General features: G+C 39.4%; 1 protein-coding gene across 1 annotated transcript in view; it reads right to left on the reverse strand.

The window, feature by feature from the left end:
• Window positions 1-17,753, reverse strand: part of ube3b (ubiquitin protein ligase E3B) — a 44,484-nt gene extending 26,731 nt beyond the window's left edge. Inside the window, 10 exon segments of the mRNA XM_052032343.1 lie at window positions 192-297; window positions 1,827-1,909; window positions 2,233-2,318; window positions 4,490-4,586; window positions 5,098-5,202; window positions 6,411-6,470; window positions 7,610-7,730; window positions 9,455-9,623; window positions 11,557-11,761; window positions 17,583-17,753. Of these exon segments, the coding sequence (XP_051888303.1) occupies window positions 192-297; window positions 1,827-1,909; window positions 2,233-2,318; window positions 4,490-4,586; window positions 5,098-5,202; window positions 6,411-6,470; window positions 7,610-7,730; window positions 9,455-9,615 (819 nt within the window). The 5' untranslated portion in view covers window positions 9,616-9,623; window positions 11,557-11,761; window positions 17,583-17,753.
• Between the last annotated feature and the right edge of the window lie 403 nt (window positions 17,754-18,156).

Below are 18,156 nucleotides of genomic sequence, written 5' to 3' on the forward strand. Positions count from 1 at the left end.
CCGGAGCACCCGGAGGAAACCCACGCAGACACGGGGAAAACGTACAAACTCCTCACAGACAGTGGCTGGAATTGAACCCGGGTAGCTGGCGCTGTAATAGCGTTACGCTAACCGCAACACTACCATTCATTTATACCAATACAAACAGACGCAAGGTTATGTGCAGAGATTTCCTTGTGAACCTGTTTTACCTCAGGTACTATAGTAGAGAGATGTGTCACCAGTGCTGGGACTGACATGATGTGCAGCAGAAAGGAACGGAGCAGGTTATCCGAGAAGTGTGCAGCAATCACTGGTCTAGTGAAAAAAAAGAATATAAACTGTCAGTCCCCCCCAAACAAATTCCCAAGGAAACCAGGATTATGATATCAAGCCTTTTCAAGCAGATAACTTGTAGTATTCAGCTGAGGTTTTGTCTGCATGCACAGACAAGTGGGAAAGTCTACATCCAGACAAAATAACATCCTCAATTACCATCAAAAAAAGTCATTCTTTTATTTGTGTGATCACACTGTGCACAATATGCACCTGTGCCTGCCAACATTCCATTTCAGAAGTGATTCCCTATGTGACAAGCTCTTTAAGATGTCTGAAAGATACAATAGGGTGCATAAAATGAAATTTTAGTATTTCCACATCATGCTGAAAGTCTACATTTGGAAGTGATCCAACAATTTCCATGAGATTTGTGAAGTGTAGGTCCATACCCATGATTCCTTTGTCAGATTTACATAGAACAGTACAGCACAGTTCAGGCCCTTTGGCCCACAATGTTGTGCCAACCTATATAAACCTACTGCATGATCAATATAACCCTTCCCTCCTACACAGCCCAAAACCCTCCATTTTTCTTACTTATATGTGCCTATCTAAGAGTCTTTTAAATGTCCCTATTGTATCAGCCTCTACCACCACCCCCGGCAGTGTGTTCCAGGCACCCACCACACTGTGTAAAAAAAACCTACCTTTGACGTCTCCCCTAAACTCTCCTCCACTCACCTTAAACGGATGTCCTCTGGTATTTGCCATTGCTGCCCTGAGGAAAAGGTGCTGGCTGTCCACTCTATGTCTCTCATAATCTTATACACCTCTATCAAGTCTCCTCTCATCCTCTGTTGCTCCAAACAGAAAAGCCCCAGCTCACTCAACCTATCCTCATACGACATCTTCTCTAATCCAGGCCACATCCTGGTAAGTCTCCTCTGCACCCTCTCTAAAGCTTCCACATCCTTCCTACAATGAGGTGATCACAACTGAACACAATAATCTGAGTATGGTCTAACCAGAGTTTTATAGAGCTGCAACGTTACCTCGCAGCTCTGTAAATGTTACTGGGCACCACTACAAGAAAGGCATTGTTCCACAGAGGAATAAAGAAAGATAAAATAAAAATTTTAAAAAGCTGTTTTATTTCTATGATAGGAGACTGGATGTGCCCACTTCCTAATATCATTCCTCTGCCTCCTTTTGCTGAAGAGCAAGAAAAAGAGGGGAAGTAACCATGAACGATGATTTGGTCTCGTCTCTACAGCCATGCAGGCCGCAAAGAAAGATTCAGAAGGACACTGGGCCATGGATGAAGATGAAATGGCTTGGAAATGACCATGGGCAGCATTACAAGCACCAATGACAAAGGCAGAACATGTGCCAAATGGTGTCTGTAAGTTGATTAACTGCTTAATATTGCATGGTTCATGCAACTCCTCAAGATTGTGCATCAATGTTCTGCATCAATGAAATTTATTTTTGTAGCTTAACTAGCATCTTTAAGGAAACTTTACAAGATGCAACAGAAAATACAATGTTTGCTCAACAAGTTCTCTTACCGTAATGCAAGGGTGAAAATGGCTGTTAAAGTGGCTTTGGACAGAGATGGTTTGGATCTTGCCAGCCCATTTGTTAACAATATCTAGGGATAAAGAAACTTGGTTTTCACCACCAACAAAAGAAAGTAAAGATTCGCTACACCACATCCAAATGTTATACACTGTAAAAATGAGTCTTAATTATTCACACATGGAGGTATCAGCCAGTTTAAGCTATTGCATTAAGATCAACTGCCCAATCATTGCTCATTAAACACCAACAACATGTTTTGGGATACTTGTTGGTCATTAAGCATTGTAGCTTAACAAAAGATATTGTCTCACATTAAGGAAACAGATAATCCCAACCCAAACATTAACAGCACATTGGCCTCAAACGCAAGATTTGCTGAATTTTTGGACATACCTGTAGGACTGTGTAATATCCCTTTTGATTGAGATGTCCCATGATGTTAGCACAAATATGGTTCATGGCAGGTCTCAGGGCTTCTCCTGTCGTCAAGAAAAATCAATGACATTGGTGACATGGATCATCAAGTTCAATGAAGCACCAAATCTTTATTCTATTCCAAACGAATTACATTTAAAGGTAGTTAAAAGTTGAAAATAAACTGATTTACAGAAACAGGGATATACATGATCTAATTTATATTGAATTTGTCAATTGTTCAAATTAGAGAAATGTACTGCACTCTGCATGAAGTTCAACTACATACTTGAATTAGGAGAACTGATGGTCAGGACATTAAAATGACCCAAATGCCCTTGGAAAGAAAGAAGAACTTCAAACAGAATTCTCACTGCTGATTATTCCCGAGTGGCTTCTGCTGGAATTGTTTGTGTGGGCACTAGACGAGAAAACATATCTGACAAATTTGTTGGATTTTTCCAAGAGGTAACGAAGGCAGGGCAGTCGACATTGCTTGTATGGACTTTAGCAAGGCATGGTAGGCTAGTCTGGAAGATTAGATCGTGTGGGATCCAGGGAGAGCTAGCTAACTGGATTCTTAATTCACTTGATGGTAGGAAGCGAAGGGTGGTAGTGGAAGGTTGTTTCTCAGACTGCAGGCCTGTGACTAGTGGTGTGTCACAGGGATCAGTGCTGGGACCTTTACTGTTCATTATTTATGCAGTGATTTTGATGCAAAAGGTCAAGGCATGGTTAGCAAGTTTGCAGATGATACTAAAATAGAAGGAAGTGTAACCAGTGAAGCAAGTTATCAAAAATTACAGGGCGATCTTGATCAGTTAAGCAAGTGGGCTGAGGATTGGCAAATGGCTTTCAATTTAAATAAGTGCAAGGTTTTGCATTTTCGGAAGTCAAACCAGGGTAGGACTTAATACTGTGAATGGTAGGGCTCTGGGGAGTGTTGTGAAACAGAGGGACCCAGGTGCACAAGTACATAGCTTGCTGAAATTGGTGTCACAGATAGATAGGGTGGTGAAGGCAGCATTTGGCAGACTGGCCTTTATGAGTCAGAGTAGTGAGTACAAAGGTTGGGATGTTATATTGCAGTTGTACAAAACACTGGTGAGACCGCACTTGGGAGTATCGTGCATAGTTTTGGTCACCTTGTGTTATAGGAAAGATGTCTTTAAGCTGGAATGAGTGCAAGGTTTACGAGAATGTACCCAGGACTTGAGGGCCCGAGTTATAGGGAGAGGTTGGGCAGGCTAGAAATTTATTCCTTGGAATGTAGGAGGCTGAAGGGTGACTTGTTAGAGGTGCATAAAATCATGAGAGGCATAGATAGGGTGAATGCACAGAGTCTTTTTCCCAGGGAAAGGGAACCAAAAACTAGAGGGCATAGGAATCTTACACCTGCACATTTTCAGCCATTGGACTTGTGTCAGTACCTCAGAATAACTTGTGGCTCAAAGAAATTGGGCAGGTGATGGGGATTTACTGTTCTTTTTTTTAAATTGATATTTCTGAGGAATTGCTTGTTTTACACAAAGCGCTCCCCTATCCGCAGAACTGAAATCAAGAACTTGCTGTGTGGGAATAGAAGTGGTTGTTACCATTATCTTCTACTCCTTGTTAACAAAGTAAGAAACAATATGACATTCTTTAACACAAAGTATGACCTTGTTCACACAAGTTTTTTTTGATGTAATATATATTTTTCCAATTTTCTTCTGAAACTCTTGATTCATGCTGGACTAAAATTACAGTTTTACAGGCATCACACATCTTGTGCTTTATCCAAGTGCCCATTTTATAGGTAAAATACTGCTAATGCTGGAAATCAGCAATTGAAACAGAAAACATTAAAAATACTCATCGGGTCGGCAGCATCTGTGGTGATAGGAACAGAGTTGGCATTTCAGGTCAATATTCTGATGAAATGTCATCGACCTGAAATGCCAACTCTTTCCTTCCTTCAGATGCTGCCTGACCTGCTGGGGATTTACAACATTTTTGGTTCATATTGTTAATTTTTCATGTTTGAACTTAGATATCAGCAACATTTGCAATGACAAAGCAGATCAAAGTCAAGTCTAATACAGCACGGAAACAGGCCCTTTGGCCCAACTTGCCCATGCTGACCAAGGTGCCCAAAGCTAGTCCCATTTGCTTGCATTTGACCAATATCCCTCTGAACCTTTCCTATCCATGTACTTATCCACGTGTCTTTTGCCAGATGTATTTTGCCACTGACCTTTCCCCCTCAGTATTTTCCAGCTTGAGGCGTCTGTGAATGTGATCAGCATGGTGAGATACAATGTGATGAACTTAGAGTCCTGCAGAACATCTGGCTGTAAAACGTACAAATATTTCCAACTGTTACAAATCCACAGGTTACCTCAAAATAAAAAGCAACAGGACTTCAAGCCTCTCCATATTTTACCGAATTCCAGACGGCAGCACTTATACTGCCTTGATTAAAAAAAAAGTTTCATAGTTTAATTGTGTTGACAAAAATAATTTTAGCTAATGTTTTCATCCACTTTTAGTTGCAAAACAACAGCAGGCCATTTCACATCAATGTCCTAACTGCAACTTCGTTCCTGATAGTAGATTGTATAAATACAAGTAACAAAGGAATCACTTATAAAAATAGGAGTGTTTTACTCAGTGGACCAGACAGATCTCCAAGGAATGAAAAAAAGGGGAAATCACCTTCATTAAATGCTCTGGGTTACAGTTCACCTCATGAAATCCACAGATTATGCTTAGTAATTAAAATAAAACATACAATTTACTAGCTTCTATTCACACACCCTCCTTTTCATACTGTCAGATTTGAACTGAAAAGATTCAATTTACCTTCAGCTGCTTTAGAAACTCACAGCAGAGCCAGAGTAGGTCTTTTACTTGTTTGATCCATAACAGGGTGAGATCTTTGGACAGTGCTATTGAGACATACCATACCTGTGAATAAATGAACAAATCATGAAACTTAATAGATTTTAAAAGGCAATAGTAATACTGCCAACAAACTTGCTCCATGCCCTTGTTGGGATACACAATATTCCACAAAGCTGCAAAATACACTCCAGTGAAAATAATCAGTAAATTTCATAAATTATCTGCACCATTCAGGTCTTATTCAACATTTTTGTCAATAGGATTTCAGTAATGTGCAAAAGGTAATGGTAAGAAATTGTCATACCATTTTCACTTGAACTCAGATAAATATCCAGTACACTATTACACATTTTCTCATTCTCAAATTCAAATAGCAAAATAATGGAAGGTTACAGACAGTCACCAGTACCTAAAACATTACATATAAATGTTTTGCGCAGCATTAAAAATATTAGTTTAATTTTTTTCCTCTAAAAATTACTAGTTTTAGTAGGAGTAAATAAGATAAGTTTGATGACCAAAACTGTATAGTTTTCAGTTTTTATGGCCAGTTGGCAGCTCAAAGAATGGAATCTACAGCCCACAGCTTGATACCATGCACAGTTCAGATCACCACGTTACAAAGACACCATTGCCCTGGAGAAAGTACAGAGGAGACCTACAGAAGAAGTTGCCAGAATTTGCAAATTGCAGCATGAAGAAAAATTAGATAAGCTAGAATTGGTTTTTTTACACGAGAAAGCTGAGAGAAAACTAAAGCTGTATAAAATATGAAGGCCTAGACATGGCAAATTGGAGGGTCCTATTTTCTTTGGCAGAGGTGTCAAAAACCAGGGTCCATAGATTTAAAGTAGGTAAAACTGAAGATTACAAAAGGACAGAGATGAAAGTTTTCCACCCAATGTAGAAGTCTGGCACTCACTGCCTGAAAAAGACTCGTAGAGACAGAAATGCTAAACACATTGAAAGGGTACCTGGATGTGTCCTTCAAGAGTTGTGACCTGAGGGCCTACTGAGCAAGTACTGGGAGATAGGATCAGGCTGGAAATCTCTTTCATGACCAGCATGGTCACAATGGACTGATTATCTTGCTTGTATCATAAATTTTAATTCCAAAAAAAAAATCTCTGGAATCCCATATGATTGGGAAATGAATGTGATTTTGCTGGTGTGCACAAATGCTTTCTCCAGTATTTATCAAACCATCAGAAATGCATGAATGGATAATACTTAACAGAATAGAAAAACAACACTTTTTGTTGCTTACTAACCTTGGACTCATTCTCTACATCCATACTATTAAGGATACAGCGACACAGCTTCTGAAGTCTCTGGAAAGGAGTAACAAGTCATTACGGAAAGAACCTACACAGTTTGAGAGAGGAGATACACCCATGATAGAGATATGATGACTAAAGAAACTACCAATTTGCATAAACTGATGAAAAGAGATTAATCACAAAAAAGGTCAACTTCGGAATAACTAAATCACAGTTTGCAAGTTTGATAAAATCAAAACAAACCAGCCTACTCCCCTATTTAAGTCCAATTTGACACACAAATATCTTATTTGGCCATTTTAGAGAACAGTATTGAGGCACAAATGAGCCATCTGGGTAAGCAGGGTAGATATCCTGAAAGACTTGAATGAGACTTTTTGAAAATTGCAATCCAGTAAATTAGTGGCTAATGTTACTGACACTAAATTTTAAATTAAAAGATAACTTGAAATTAAAAATTCCAGGTTACTTAATTGACTGAATTCTAACTGCCATGGTGGGATTTGGCATCTGTTTTCCAGATTGTTAGTCCAGGCTAAATTATGGGTCTATTAATTTAACCACTGCACCACCATTCATTACATTTGGTGATAGTGATGATGACCTATCCAGCACCAAAATTTCAGCACAAGATCAAAGGAATCAAATTTTCAGACTGCCATTTTGTACAACCCCAACAAAGCTAACCAAAAGAAATTCAGTGCTTTTCAATATTGTCCATATGTTCTCTCATGATGCATTAGTTGCTAAAGATTTTTATTTTTTTGAGAATTCTGCACTCAACAGAAAAGATAATCTTAGAAAATGAAAATTCTCAGATACTTTAAGAACAAGCTTCTTCCTTATCTGTCCCAATAATTTGCCTTATTTTCAAACACAAAACTGCACTCCCTACAAGAGTGGCATAATAAGTTTCCTATTTTTCACGCCATCCATTCTTGAAGCTGGATGCAAACCTATGCCCAGTCTCCTTTGCTTCACAAAACAAGTCATTAGGTTAATTTTAAGGAAACAATGCTTAAACAAAAGGACATTTTATGTGAAAATCCCCATCTCAATCCCCAGATTCAAACTCTAGCCTTATTACTGACTCTCAGTTAATTATAATTTTCTGAAAGGAAGAGACCAAAACTCATTAATATGCAGTCCTCACTTATGGTAATAGATTTAGCCCCAGCCTGTACAGTTACCTCTTTATCTTCTTTCACATGAAATACAAAGAGCAATTTCCTTGCGATTTTAAATATAACGAGTGCACTTCTTTTTGATGGATCAGTTTCACTGATGTCAAAAAAATTATCGATTTCAAGTCTGCAAAGGCAACATTACCTAATTAATCAATGTTGATGATATTTCAATAAGGAAAATACAAAGTGACTCTTAAAAGGTCATGGTAGTTTTTGTTGTTTTTAAAAGCCTGGATGAAAAGACAGAGGTCTATACAAAGCAGAGAAATGAGGTATGTCAAGACAGTAATTTAAAAAAAAATAAAGAAATAGGACAACAACACTGAAATAGCTCTACTATGCCAAGCATCATTGATGGAAGGGGGCAGTAATACTATTCCAAGTGATTCCTGAAGACCTACCATTCAGGACACCCAAACAAAGAGGTAATCATGCCTTTAAAAGTCAGCCTATTTGCCTGTGCACATGCATTAATCATTTTCACATTTTCTTATTAGTTGAAGCCAGCATGCAGACAGCACCACGGCATAGCCACACACTGCTTTTATCCATCATCCACATATACACTTATCAAGCAATTATTGAATGGGGAGTAGGAACACTGACCAATTCTTTTCCGGCCATGAGGTCCCATCGAGGTGATTTATAACCATCCTTATTGAGATCAGTTAATTCACAGATCAAAAATGAAATCCACTGGCCTACAGGAGGATCAGTACACTGGATGGTGCTTTTTTTACCCACAGCTTTTCAGGAAGTGGGCATGCATTAGTTATTTATACAGTTTATTACTGTGATTTGAACATTATTGTATTCAATGTTTGAAAAGATTTTTTGAGGAAAAACCTATATTGCTTAAGTTTAATTATCAACAATTCCAGGGAAATGATTTTAATAGATTCATAATTTTGTGAGGTTATAAGACCATCTTTATTGAAGTAGTATTGTTGAGTGGCTAACAAATTTACAGCATCTTTTTTTCTTGCCCACTTTTTTTTTTAGGTTCATTGCATCTCATTTCCTGATTCCCGTCAAAAGTTAAACACTCTTAGAAGAATATATTTATTGCCCACTCTGTTGCCAAAGCACTTGACATTTAATAATTTATAAGCCATCCATTCTTTCTTTTCTACACCTTTAACCCCATGGTGAATTCACCATTTGAGCTACAACTTATCTGCTTATTTCGCAGCTTTCTGTGGAGGAGATCTAACCCCTACAACACTTATTGAAAAGATTTGAAGTCTTGAGGCAAAACAATCCAGGATTTTAAAATCTGAAAACTCCATGCGGAATGGCGGGTTGTAACTTTATAAAAAAATTTCCGCTGAAAAAGGAACAGTGTTCTTTTATTGAACATTCTTAGACTGTACAGAAGAGTTGCAGTAAAACAGTTAATTTGGCACACTCAGGACATTAGTGGTGCCAGACCGGAGATTTTCTGTATTATCAGATGTTATTTTATTAATACTTCAATACATTTCTAATTCACTGTTTTTAAAAAGATGTTACACAGTAATATTTCAGTGAACCCAGTAAGTTTTAAGGGAAACAGAACCAGCAAAATTAATGCAAGCACCGAAACCCAGGGCCCCGGCAAATGGTCACAGAGAGCAGGAACCTGGGCCTGGGAGAGGGGCAAGCCAAATGCCAAACCACTGGGATTTCCAAATGGTCCAGCAGATCATCAGTTTTATGGTAGTGTTTTTTTTTAATAAAAAGACCTTTGCCATTTTGATTTTTAACCAGCTTATTTTTCTAATACAGCATAACACAATTATTCATTATTGATATTTTTGGACTCCATGTTTTATTTTAACTATGAAAATTGCTAAAAGAAAAATTGACCTGATTTTTCTAAGCAGCCGACACCTGCAGAGATACCTCCTGACCACAGCTTGAATATGAATAGTTGCACGCTCACGTTCCTTCTGCCCTTTCCTCTCCTCCCGAGCAGCCCGGGCCATGTCCAGGAACTGTGTTTTCGAGGTTTGTGTCGTGCTAAACATTTTTGCTCCTGTGGACAAGGTAACAAGGGAAATTACTGCTTTTTTTGTTAATTATTATTTTCTTTCAGCTCTGTGCCCAATTGCAAATGCCGAACAGTGCAATGCAAAATTCAAGCCTAAGATTATTATTGATCAGAGTCCAAGTGGCAACATTGACTGCCTTGTGAATGCATGCACAAACTATTTTCCATCTAAAGCCTTGAGAGTTTCTTCCGTTTAATACTTTGGTACTAATATACTATTGCAAATATAAACCCACAAACTTCTGCAGTAATATTATTAAACCACACTGTTTCTCCCACCAAGAATATTTACTGCTATACAATTCAAAATTCTCTCACTAGGCACAATATAATCGAAGAACCACAGAAACCTGTGATCTAGTTATTACTGCTTCATGATCCTTCCCAATTCAAATGGACTTAGCAGCAAATTTCACACACTGATCAAATCCTTTGCTTAATTCTTATGGACAACACTTTTGGCTAGAAAACAGAACCATACTTATTTAGTCTAGTCCCTCTTGGTGTAAATGCCTTGAGTTTTAACCCAATATAGGCCTTTTATGGACACATAGAAGTGCCAGCAGAGTTTGAAACCAATGTAACAGCAGATTACTATTATGTCTGATCCTACTGCATTCTTTAGTCCACTTTACATGACACATTATTTGTACAATAACAAAAAATACTGTGGATGCTAAAAATCTGAAATTAAAACAAAAAAATGCTGGAACTATTCAGCATGTCTTGCAGCATTTCCAGAGAATTAATGTCTTACATTAATGACCTCTTAACAGGAATATCTTTATTACAGACGAAGCTTTCATGCTTAAAGTGACCTCTATCTCCACATTTCTACCACCAATACTACCCAACTGCTCAAGTGATAGGTCCAGGATGACAAGAATTTTTGTACATCTCCATACCAAACATATTTTAATCATTGCAAAAAACACACATCTTAGACCCTCAAGCTGTGCCTCTCCTGAACTGCTTGTTCAGACCATATTCAATACCACAGAAGGTCTGAAGAGTTTTATTTCCAGCTCCAAACTGCCTTCTCGCAACACATTTTCATCCTCCTTACTTCTAAAACACATACATTTTACTTTCTAAATTTTTCCAGACTAGCTCCCTTTAAAGTTTGTTTAATTCCACTGAATAAAAGATGCAATTTATCCAAAGCTCCAGCACATCCCATCACATATCAGGTGCTGCACCAATCCAAACCCTGGCACTGGCCCCACCCCTCCCTGCCTCCTGCCCATTCCATCTGTGGCAGTTTCCAATTGCTTGTTTCTGCAAGAAACTGCAAGAGTTATGGACACAGCTCAGCACATCCTGAAAACCACCATCCCCTCCACGGACTCTGTCTCTACTTCTCACGGCCTCGGTAAAGCAGCCAAAGCAGGTATAATCAAATACCCTTCCCACCCTGCACAATCCCTCTATTCCCTCCTACTATCGGGCAGAAGATACAAAAGCCTGAAAGCACATACCACCAGGCTCAAGGACAGCTTCTATCCCATTATAGGACTATTGAACGGACCCCTTGTTCAATAAGATGGACTCTTGACCTCAGGATCCACCGCGCCATGGCCTTGACCTTATTGTCTACCTGCACTTTCTCTGTAACTGTAATACTATATTCTGCATTCTGTTATTGCTTTTACCTTGTACTACCTCAATTTACTGATGTTGTGAAATGATCTGTATGGATGGCATGCAAAACAAAGTTTTTCTCTGTACCTCAGTACATATGACAATAATAAACCAATTACATTCTGGACTCAGTTTTGGATTCCAGGAAGCAGCAAAAATTACTACACGTTCATTACACATCTCCCTGTGGTTAGTTCAACCGCAGCATTTTCAGAAATAGTAGTTTTTTCTTCGACAATTATGCAGGAAGAAAATTAAGATAATAAAGGATCACTACCTGAGCTGTAAAGAGCTTTCTGAGGCTGGATACAAGTTCTTCAGGCCTTTTGCATGGTCACGAGGCACTCATTCAGGTACCATCAGTCCTGGACTGAGCTGGTAATGCACACCAAAAACACGAATGCTCTGCATTACTTCAAATCCATCCTTTCAGAACTGTAATCTTTTCAAAATTATCAACTCAAGTGGGAACATTGACAGTCCTACGAAAGAACAAAGCATGCCAGAGAAGTTAGAAAAATGCAGATTTTGACTGGCACACAGGTTATAGGAAGAGGTTAAAAACCTAACATTATTTTGGCTGCCAAGAATACCATTTGACTATTACACTTCAAATATGCACTTGGTATAAGCTTAAATGACAGGGCCACAATGAGCCTGAAGAACCACACGAATTTCAACACAATGCCATTTTGCTAATCCACTAACAGCTTCACACCAATTCATCCTGCTACAACTCCATTTTATTACAATTAATTGTGATCCTTAGATTTTCTCTTACCAGGGTGACTGAATTAGTTTCAACGACTATTTAGGATAATGTATTCCACATAACAACTCTTGTTCCTTTTATGATATTATTCTTCTGATATAAATGCCCTTATTACTGAGTCACTAACTAGTGGAAATAATCTTCTAGTACTTGAGTTTAAACCCTTTCATAATTATAAATGCTTTATTAGTTCCTCCCTAGACCAAAGTCCAAATGAAACTGTATCATCTTATCCCACAAACATCATATTTAATCTCCATCACGTTTACCACAACTGCAAAATCCCCGTAATAGAACTTGGCTTAGAGTCAGCATGGCATAGATTCCCAAGATCGATTTCTGGAATGAGGAGCATGCCATATGAGTAGGCATTGAGCAAGGTTGGTCTACATTCACTGAAGTTTACAAGAGGTGATCATGCAAGATTTGATAAAAGATCAACGAGGGAGATGTTGCGGGGAAGGGGGTTGTTTTCCCACAGGTGAAAACTTTAGAACTAAGGGGTATAACGTTTAGATCCAAGATGAAGTATAATTTCTACACAAGTTATAATTCTAAGAATTATGAATCCAGCATTTGCAGTCTCTTGCATCTCCAATTATAATTCTTAACCTGAAAGGGCAGTCAATGCAGAGTCATTGAACAAATTTATAGCTTAGGTGGAAAGAAGATTTTTGGACAGTAGGGAAACGCAAACTGAGTGAGGACGTGGACTTCAGCCGTCAGATCAGCCGTGCTGTTATTTGAACTGTGAAGCAGGTTCAAGCAACCACATGTCCACTTTTGCTTTCGTTTCTAATATTCTTAACTTCAGACATCCAAAACTTCACACAGCATTCCAAGTATTGCCTAAACAAAAAATTAAATCTTCAAATTCATCCACCACCTCCTTGTTTTTGTATTCAATGCCATTACCAATAAAACCCAGAGCTCTACGAGTCTGTTTTAAGGCTTTTCACACCTGCAATATTCCATTAGATTAGTTCTATTTCTGCACCCACATCCTGTCCCAATGCCTTGATAAATTTACCATGTTGGATACATTATCATGCTATTCTTTCTCACTCAAGTTCATGCACAGAATTTATAATAAGGTTTGGATTTTTAATTAAAAGATCATCCTTCTCTTTCTCTTAAGCACCCCTCAGGTCCAAGGATAACTTGCTTCCACTCCAATTCTGTAGGTTCTGAAGAGACCGATGAGACCAATATTGGACCCATTGACTTTCCCCCAGGTGGGGCAGGAGGTATTTGATGGTTCATGCAGATGAATAGTTTAGCAGGTGGTGTACACCTTCTTCCATTTTCATTAGGTTTCCAAAGAGATTCAAGGTTCTCAGGGCCATCACGAATGCTCCTCCATTTTGTGTGGTGAGATGCTGGGAATTCAAGGAGGCTTTGAGAGCATCTTTGAATCATTTCCTCTATCCCTCTGATAATCTCTTACTGTGATGGAGCTAGAAGATTGCCTGCTTTAGGAGTCTGGTATCAGCATGTGAACAACACAGCCTACCCTAAGAGTGCCTGAATATAGTCTAGTGTCTTCCTGCTGGCCTGGGGAGAGGACACTGACATTGTTTCACTTATCCTAGCTTCTGTGGCTTCTCTGGAAAGAGTGTTAGTGGAACCTCTCCACTGTTTTGGAGGTGTCTAGCTTCAGGCAGTCCATATCTCAGAAATGTACAGGAGGCTGGGAACATTGGTGCCCATTAAACCAAAGAATTCAATCAGACTCGTGAGGCACGACCTGCCCCTCACAAAGCCATGATGATTGTCCCTAATCAGCCTAGGCTTCTCCAAATGCTCATATATCCTATCTCTAAGAATCTTTTCCAGTAATTTGCTCACTACTAGTGGTCTGTAATCCCCAGGATTATCCATACTCCCTTTCTTGAACAAAGGAACATTTGCCGCCCTCCAATCATCTGGCACTACTACTGCGGCCAGTGAGTATGCAAAGATTATCACCAAAGGCGCAGCAATCTCTTCCCACGCATCCTGTAATAACCTTGGATATATCCCATCCAGCCCCGGTGACTTATCTATCCTAATGTTTTTCAAAAGTCCCAGCACATCCTCTTTCTTCACGTCGATTTGCGCCAGATTTACAATCTTAATCATCAAACACTATCTCAGGCAGTTAAACATACTGAAGGCAAATTTTGTCACTGAAAGGTGACTACTGAGTAATGGAAAGTGGTCACTGCTCTTGTCTCATTGATCATTATTGTTGGGTGGTTGTGTCGTGCATCAGACAAGGGAGATAGGTTGGTAGAAGATCTTTGTTTTGCAGATGTCAATTGCAAAGCCCATTCTCTCATGCTTCAGTCAACACGTGGATGATGACTCGGAGCTCATGTGCAACCATCAACTGGATCCTGCACCGTAACCTTTGAGGTTAGAGTGACCTTGAAAGTAGATTGAACAGTTTCCCATTTGCCCTGCAGCTCAACTCCACTCAGCTGGAAGTTCATTGGAGGCAAGTTGCAGCACTGCAGTGACAAAGATTGGAATAATAATGATGTACCCTTGTTTGATATCTGTCTCCACCGAGATTGGCTCTATTGTTAATCCAATGATTAAAATCACAGCTTGCATGTTATTTACTAGATGTCAAATGGAGATGAATTCCTGAGGTGCAAACATATTTGAGGGGATTCTCCACAGTCCTTCAAAACTGACAAAGTCAAAGATCTTTGAGAGATCAAAACAGGTCATGCATAGTAGTTTATGCTGCTCCCTGTATATCTCTTAGAGTTGTTGTATGGTGAGTATCATGTCCATTCTGCCTTTATTTGGACAGAAATCACAATGTGATTTGGGGAACAACCCTTCAATCACCAGGAGGAAGTAATTGTAGAGGATACTAATAACGATTTTCCTTGTGGCAAGCAGCAGGTAGACCCTAATGTTGCAACAATTGGATTTGTCTCCTTTCTTGAACCAGGACATGATTATAGCATCTGAGCCCCCTGGAATATCTTCCTATCTTCCTCCTATCAGATGTGGGAGAGGAGGTTGTGAATCTATCTGAAGATCTTTTCTGTAACAGAAGGGAAACTCTCTGCTTCCAAGGCCTTGATTTTTTTTTTAAAAATTAACATATACGTTGTCAACTTCTTGTTGGTCTGGGGTGGTGGCAAGACTGGACCATAGCTTGGTTGTGTGATGGAGTCAGGGATGCTCTCACAGCTGAGTATTTCCAAAGTCCTCCTTCAGGCAGGCACCGACTGTCTCTCAGTTCTTGATAAGCTCTCCTCTAGTCTCTCAACAAGATGGGTCCTAGATATTTGGGCTGTAGGTATCCCTGACAGCAACAAAGAATCTATGCATATTGTGATTATCGAAAAGTTTCTACATCTCCTGTGCTCTTTCCACCCAGCATCTGTTCTTTAAGCTGCATTATTTCTGTTGAACCTCCACATCAGCTGCAATAGAGCTATTCCTTTTCCTTTGAGACACAGTGGAGTTTCTAAACCAAGAACACCTTGCATTTGCAGTCATTCTCATCAAACCAGTTATGGAGTTATCTGGTAGAGAAAGTAAGAGTCTCTTCATAGGTGCTAATCTCAGGCACCATGGACACTGTGGTTCCCGTTGGCTGGGAGTCATCAGGTTATCATCTATGAGGTGTTGTCTAAGAAGGGTTCTCTTTGAAGAGCCCTTGTGATTTTCAACACTGATTTTTTTTGTGGCAGCATTTCTGCTACTAATGTTGTTTTTGGGCCAAGTTGACAGAGATAACCAAACAGATTAGGCAGTTAGTCCAACAGTTGTTCAGCATAGTGAGGGGGAGGCAGACAACCTTCCAGTCTCTCTCTTAGAAGTTAATCAGAGATGACACAGTGAGGATCTGTACCTGCTTTCTGATGAAATAGGATGTTGGTTATGGCAAAAATCACATTCCAAGCATTTTGTCAGGATGACGACTCTGCTGAAGCTAGCTTTCCCTATCTCTTGTTCCCTCATTGCTAACAACACCTTGCCAGAGTTTTGCACCTTTTCTAACCCTAGCATCAAAGTCATCTACAAAGACATGCATATAAAACAGAGATATTAATGTCTTGGAGAGTAAATTCAGAATAACGCACTTGAAAACAATTACAATGGTGCAATTTTTGATTGAGAATAGTTATGCAATTTAACTTTATATTGATAGACTACAGTTTATGGTTATTTTGAACTCCTGTACTTTGCCATGATTCCAAGATTTCAGACCAGTGCTTTCATTAACGTTAATAAATTAATAAGCAGCATGGGTGGCAGGGAAAAAAAAAGAACAAAAAAAATTACACCAGAATAGATTCTGCTCACCTCAAACAATGGGAGCCTTGCAACAATCATAGTTGTTGCTCAGCATCACTCTACATCTGAAACCATGCTCTCTTGACACGTTTTGAGTGACTCAAATTGATAACTGCATGACTTATTTGGATAATGAACACAGATTTAAGCCATGTTTTTCTGAAATTCTATAGTGACAACATAATTTACAAAATTACGGGAATTGTTTTCAAATATTATCCAGACTACCAAATGAAGTATAATACATTTAAAGTTTTACAGTTTATTTTCACAGTAGCAGCTTCATTGCTCCAAATATCTAGCTGTAATCATTAATTTGTATCTTGATGCAGGTATTTAATTAAAACATGTAATGGAAATAAATACTATTATGGACACTAAGACAGAGCTAACAGCACCCCATCTTTTGTCTGGGCACATCTGTAGCCCTTCTGGACTCAATATTGAATTCTAAAACTTTAGGTAACTTGATTTCTCTGCCTGTATCAGTTATCCATTTGTGATATTGGCTTAGCTTGTTTGTTTTTAAATTCTCTTTTTTTCCTCTCTGGTAGTAGAGGGCATGACCTGCCAGACACATCTTCCTGCTCTGTATTTTGCAGTTCCTACATTCTTTGGTCTATGTTCTCACTCTCTGACTGCTCCCATTCACTCATTGGCCAGCTAACCTCGTTTACAACTTATCCCATTGCTGGCCCTGTCAGTGATGAACCCCCTCCCTGCAGCCTAACAAGCTTCTATTCTCTTCTCACCAGTCCTGAGAAAGGGTCTTTGACCTGAAACATTAACTCTGTTTCTCTTCCCACACACTTTATCATTTTCTTTTTTTTAAAGACTGAAATATCATTGTTTAAATCACCTCGCACGTTTCTTGATAAATAATATTAGGTCTGCACATTTCTTAATAAATATCATTAGGTCTGCACATATCTGTGTAAATTTTAGCCACATTACAAAACAGGATTACAAATCTATATTTTATCTAAATAACAATCCACATCCAATTATGCATACATTGTCGCCTACACAATTTCCCCATTACAGCAAGTAAGATGCCTCCGTACTGGTGGTGTTCCTTCATTGTGCTCTACGCAGCAACTACAGGAGCGCAATTATCACCATTTGAGGCCGCGGGTAATAATTACATAACATATAAGTGGCAATGATGAGAAATCAGGTCAGATTCGACAAACATAAAACACAAAAACAAGAAATTAGGCCAAAACCTCCTCTTGTGATCCTGGACTTCTCTTCTTTCTGGTGCACATATAACCCAGCATATTACTATCAACAATGACCGTGCAGTAGGAGGTGTAGAGGTAAATACCCGGCTCTTTACCCGAGCTCGTCTCTCCTGTCACCTTTCTGCCCCCAAACAACTCACAACCCCACCAAGACCAAACCCTTCCACCGTTACCGCTTCCGGGTGAGCGCAGCGCAGGGGTTAACCCCGCCCCCCCGGGGACCCGGGTGCGCATGCGCGGCCGGCCGTCTCCCTTGGAGGCGACGACGCCCCTCCATCTCAGCGAAGGAGGGGGGCGCCTGACGTGGTCCTGGGTGGCTGATGTGGTTGACAGGCAAGAGTGACACCTCAGCACTTACTTAAACACATTTAGAGTTAAACACACTTAGTTAAACACATTTAGAGTATTTGTATGGATATTGTCTTTCTTTCTTAGACGAAATAAGTAAGGCAGCTGCTTTCCTGCCCTTCTTCCCATAGTGTAACTGGTTATCTGGTTGTTACCAGATCACTAATCACAGTTTTTTTGTGAAGAAGTTTTCCATGGCCTTGGTTGG

The sequence above is a fragment of the Pristis pectinata genome, chromosome 17 (genome assembly GCF_009764475.1).
Source record: "Pristis pectinata isolate sPriPec2 chromosome 17, sPriPec2.1.pri, whole genome shotgun sequence".
NCBI lineage: Eukaryota > Metazoa > Chordata > Chondrichthyes > Rhinopristiformes > Pristidae > Pristis > Pristis pectinata.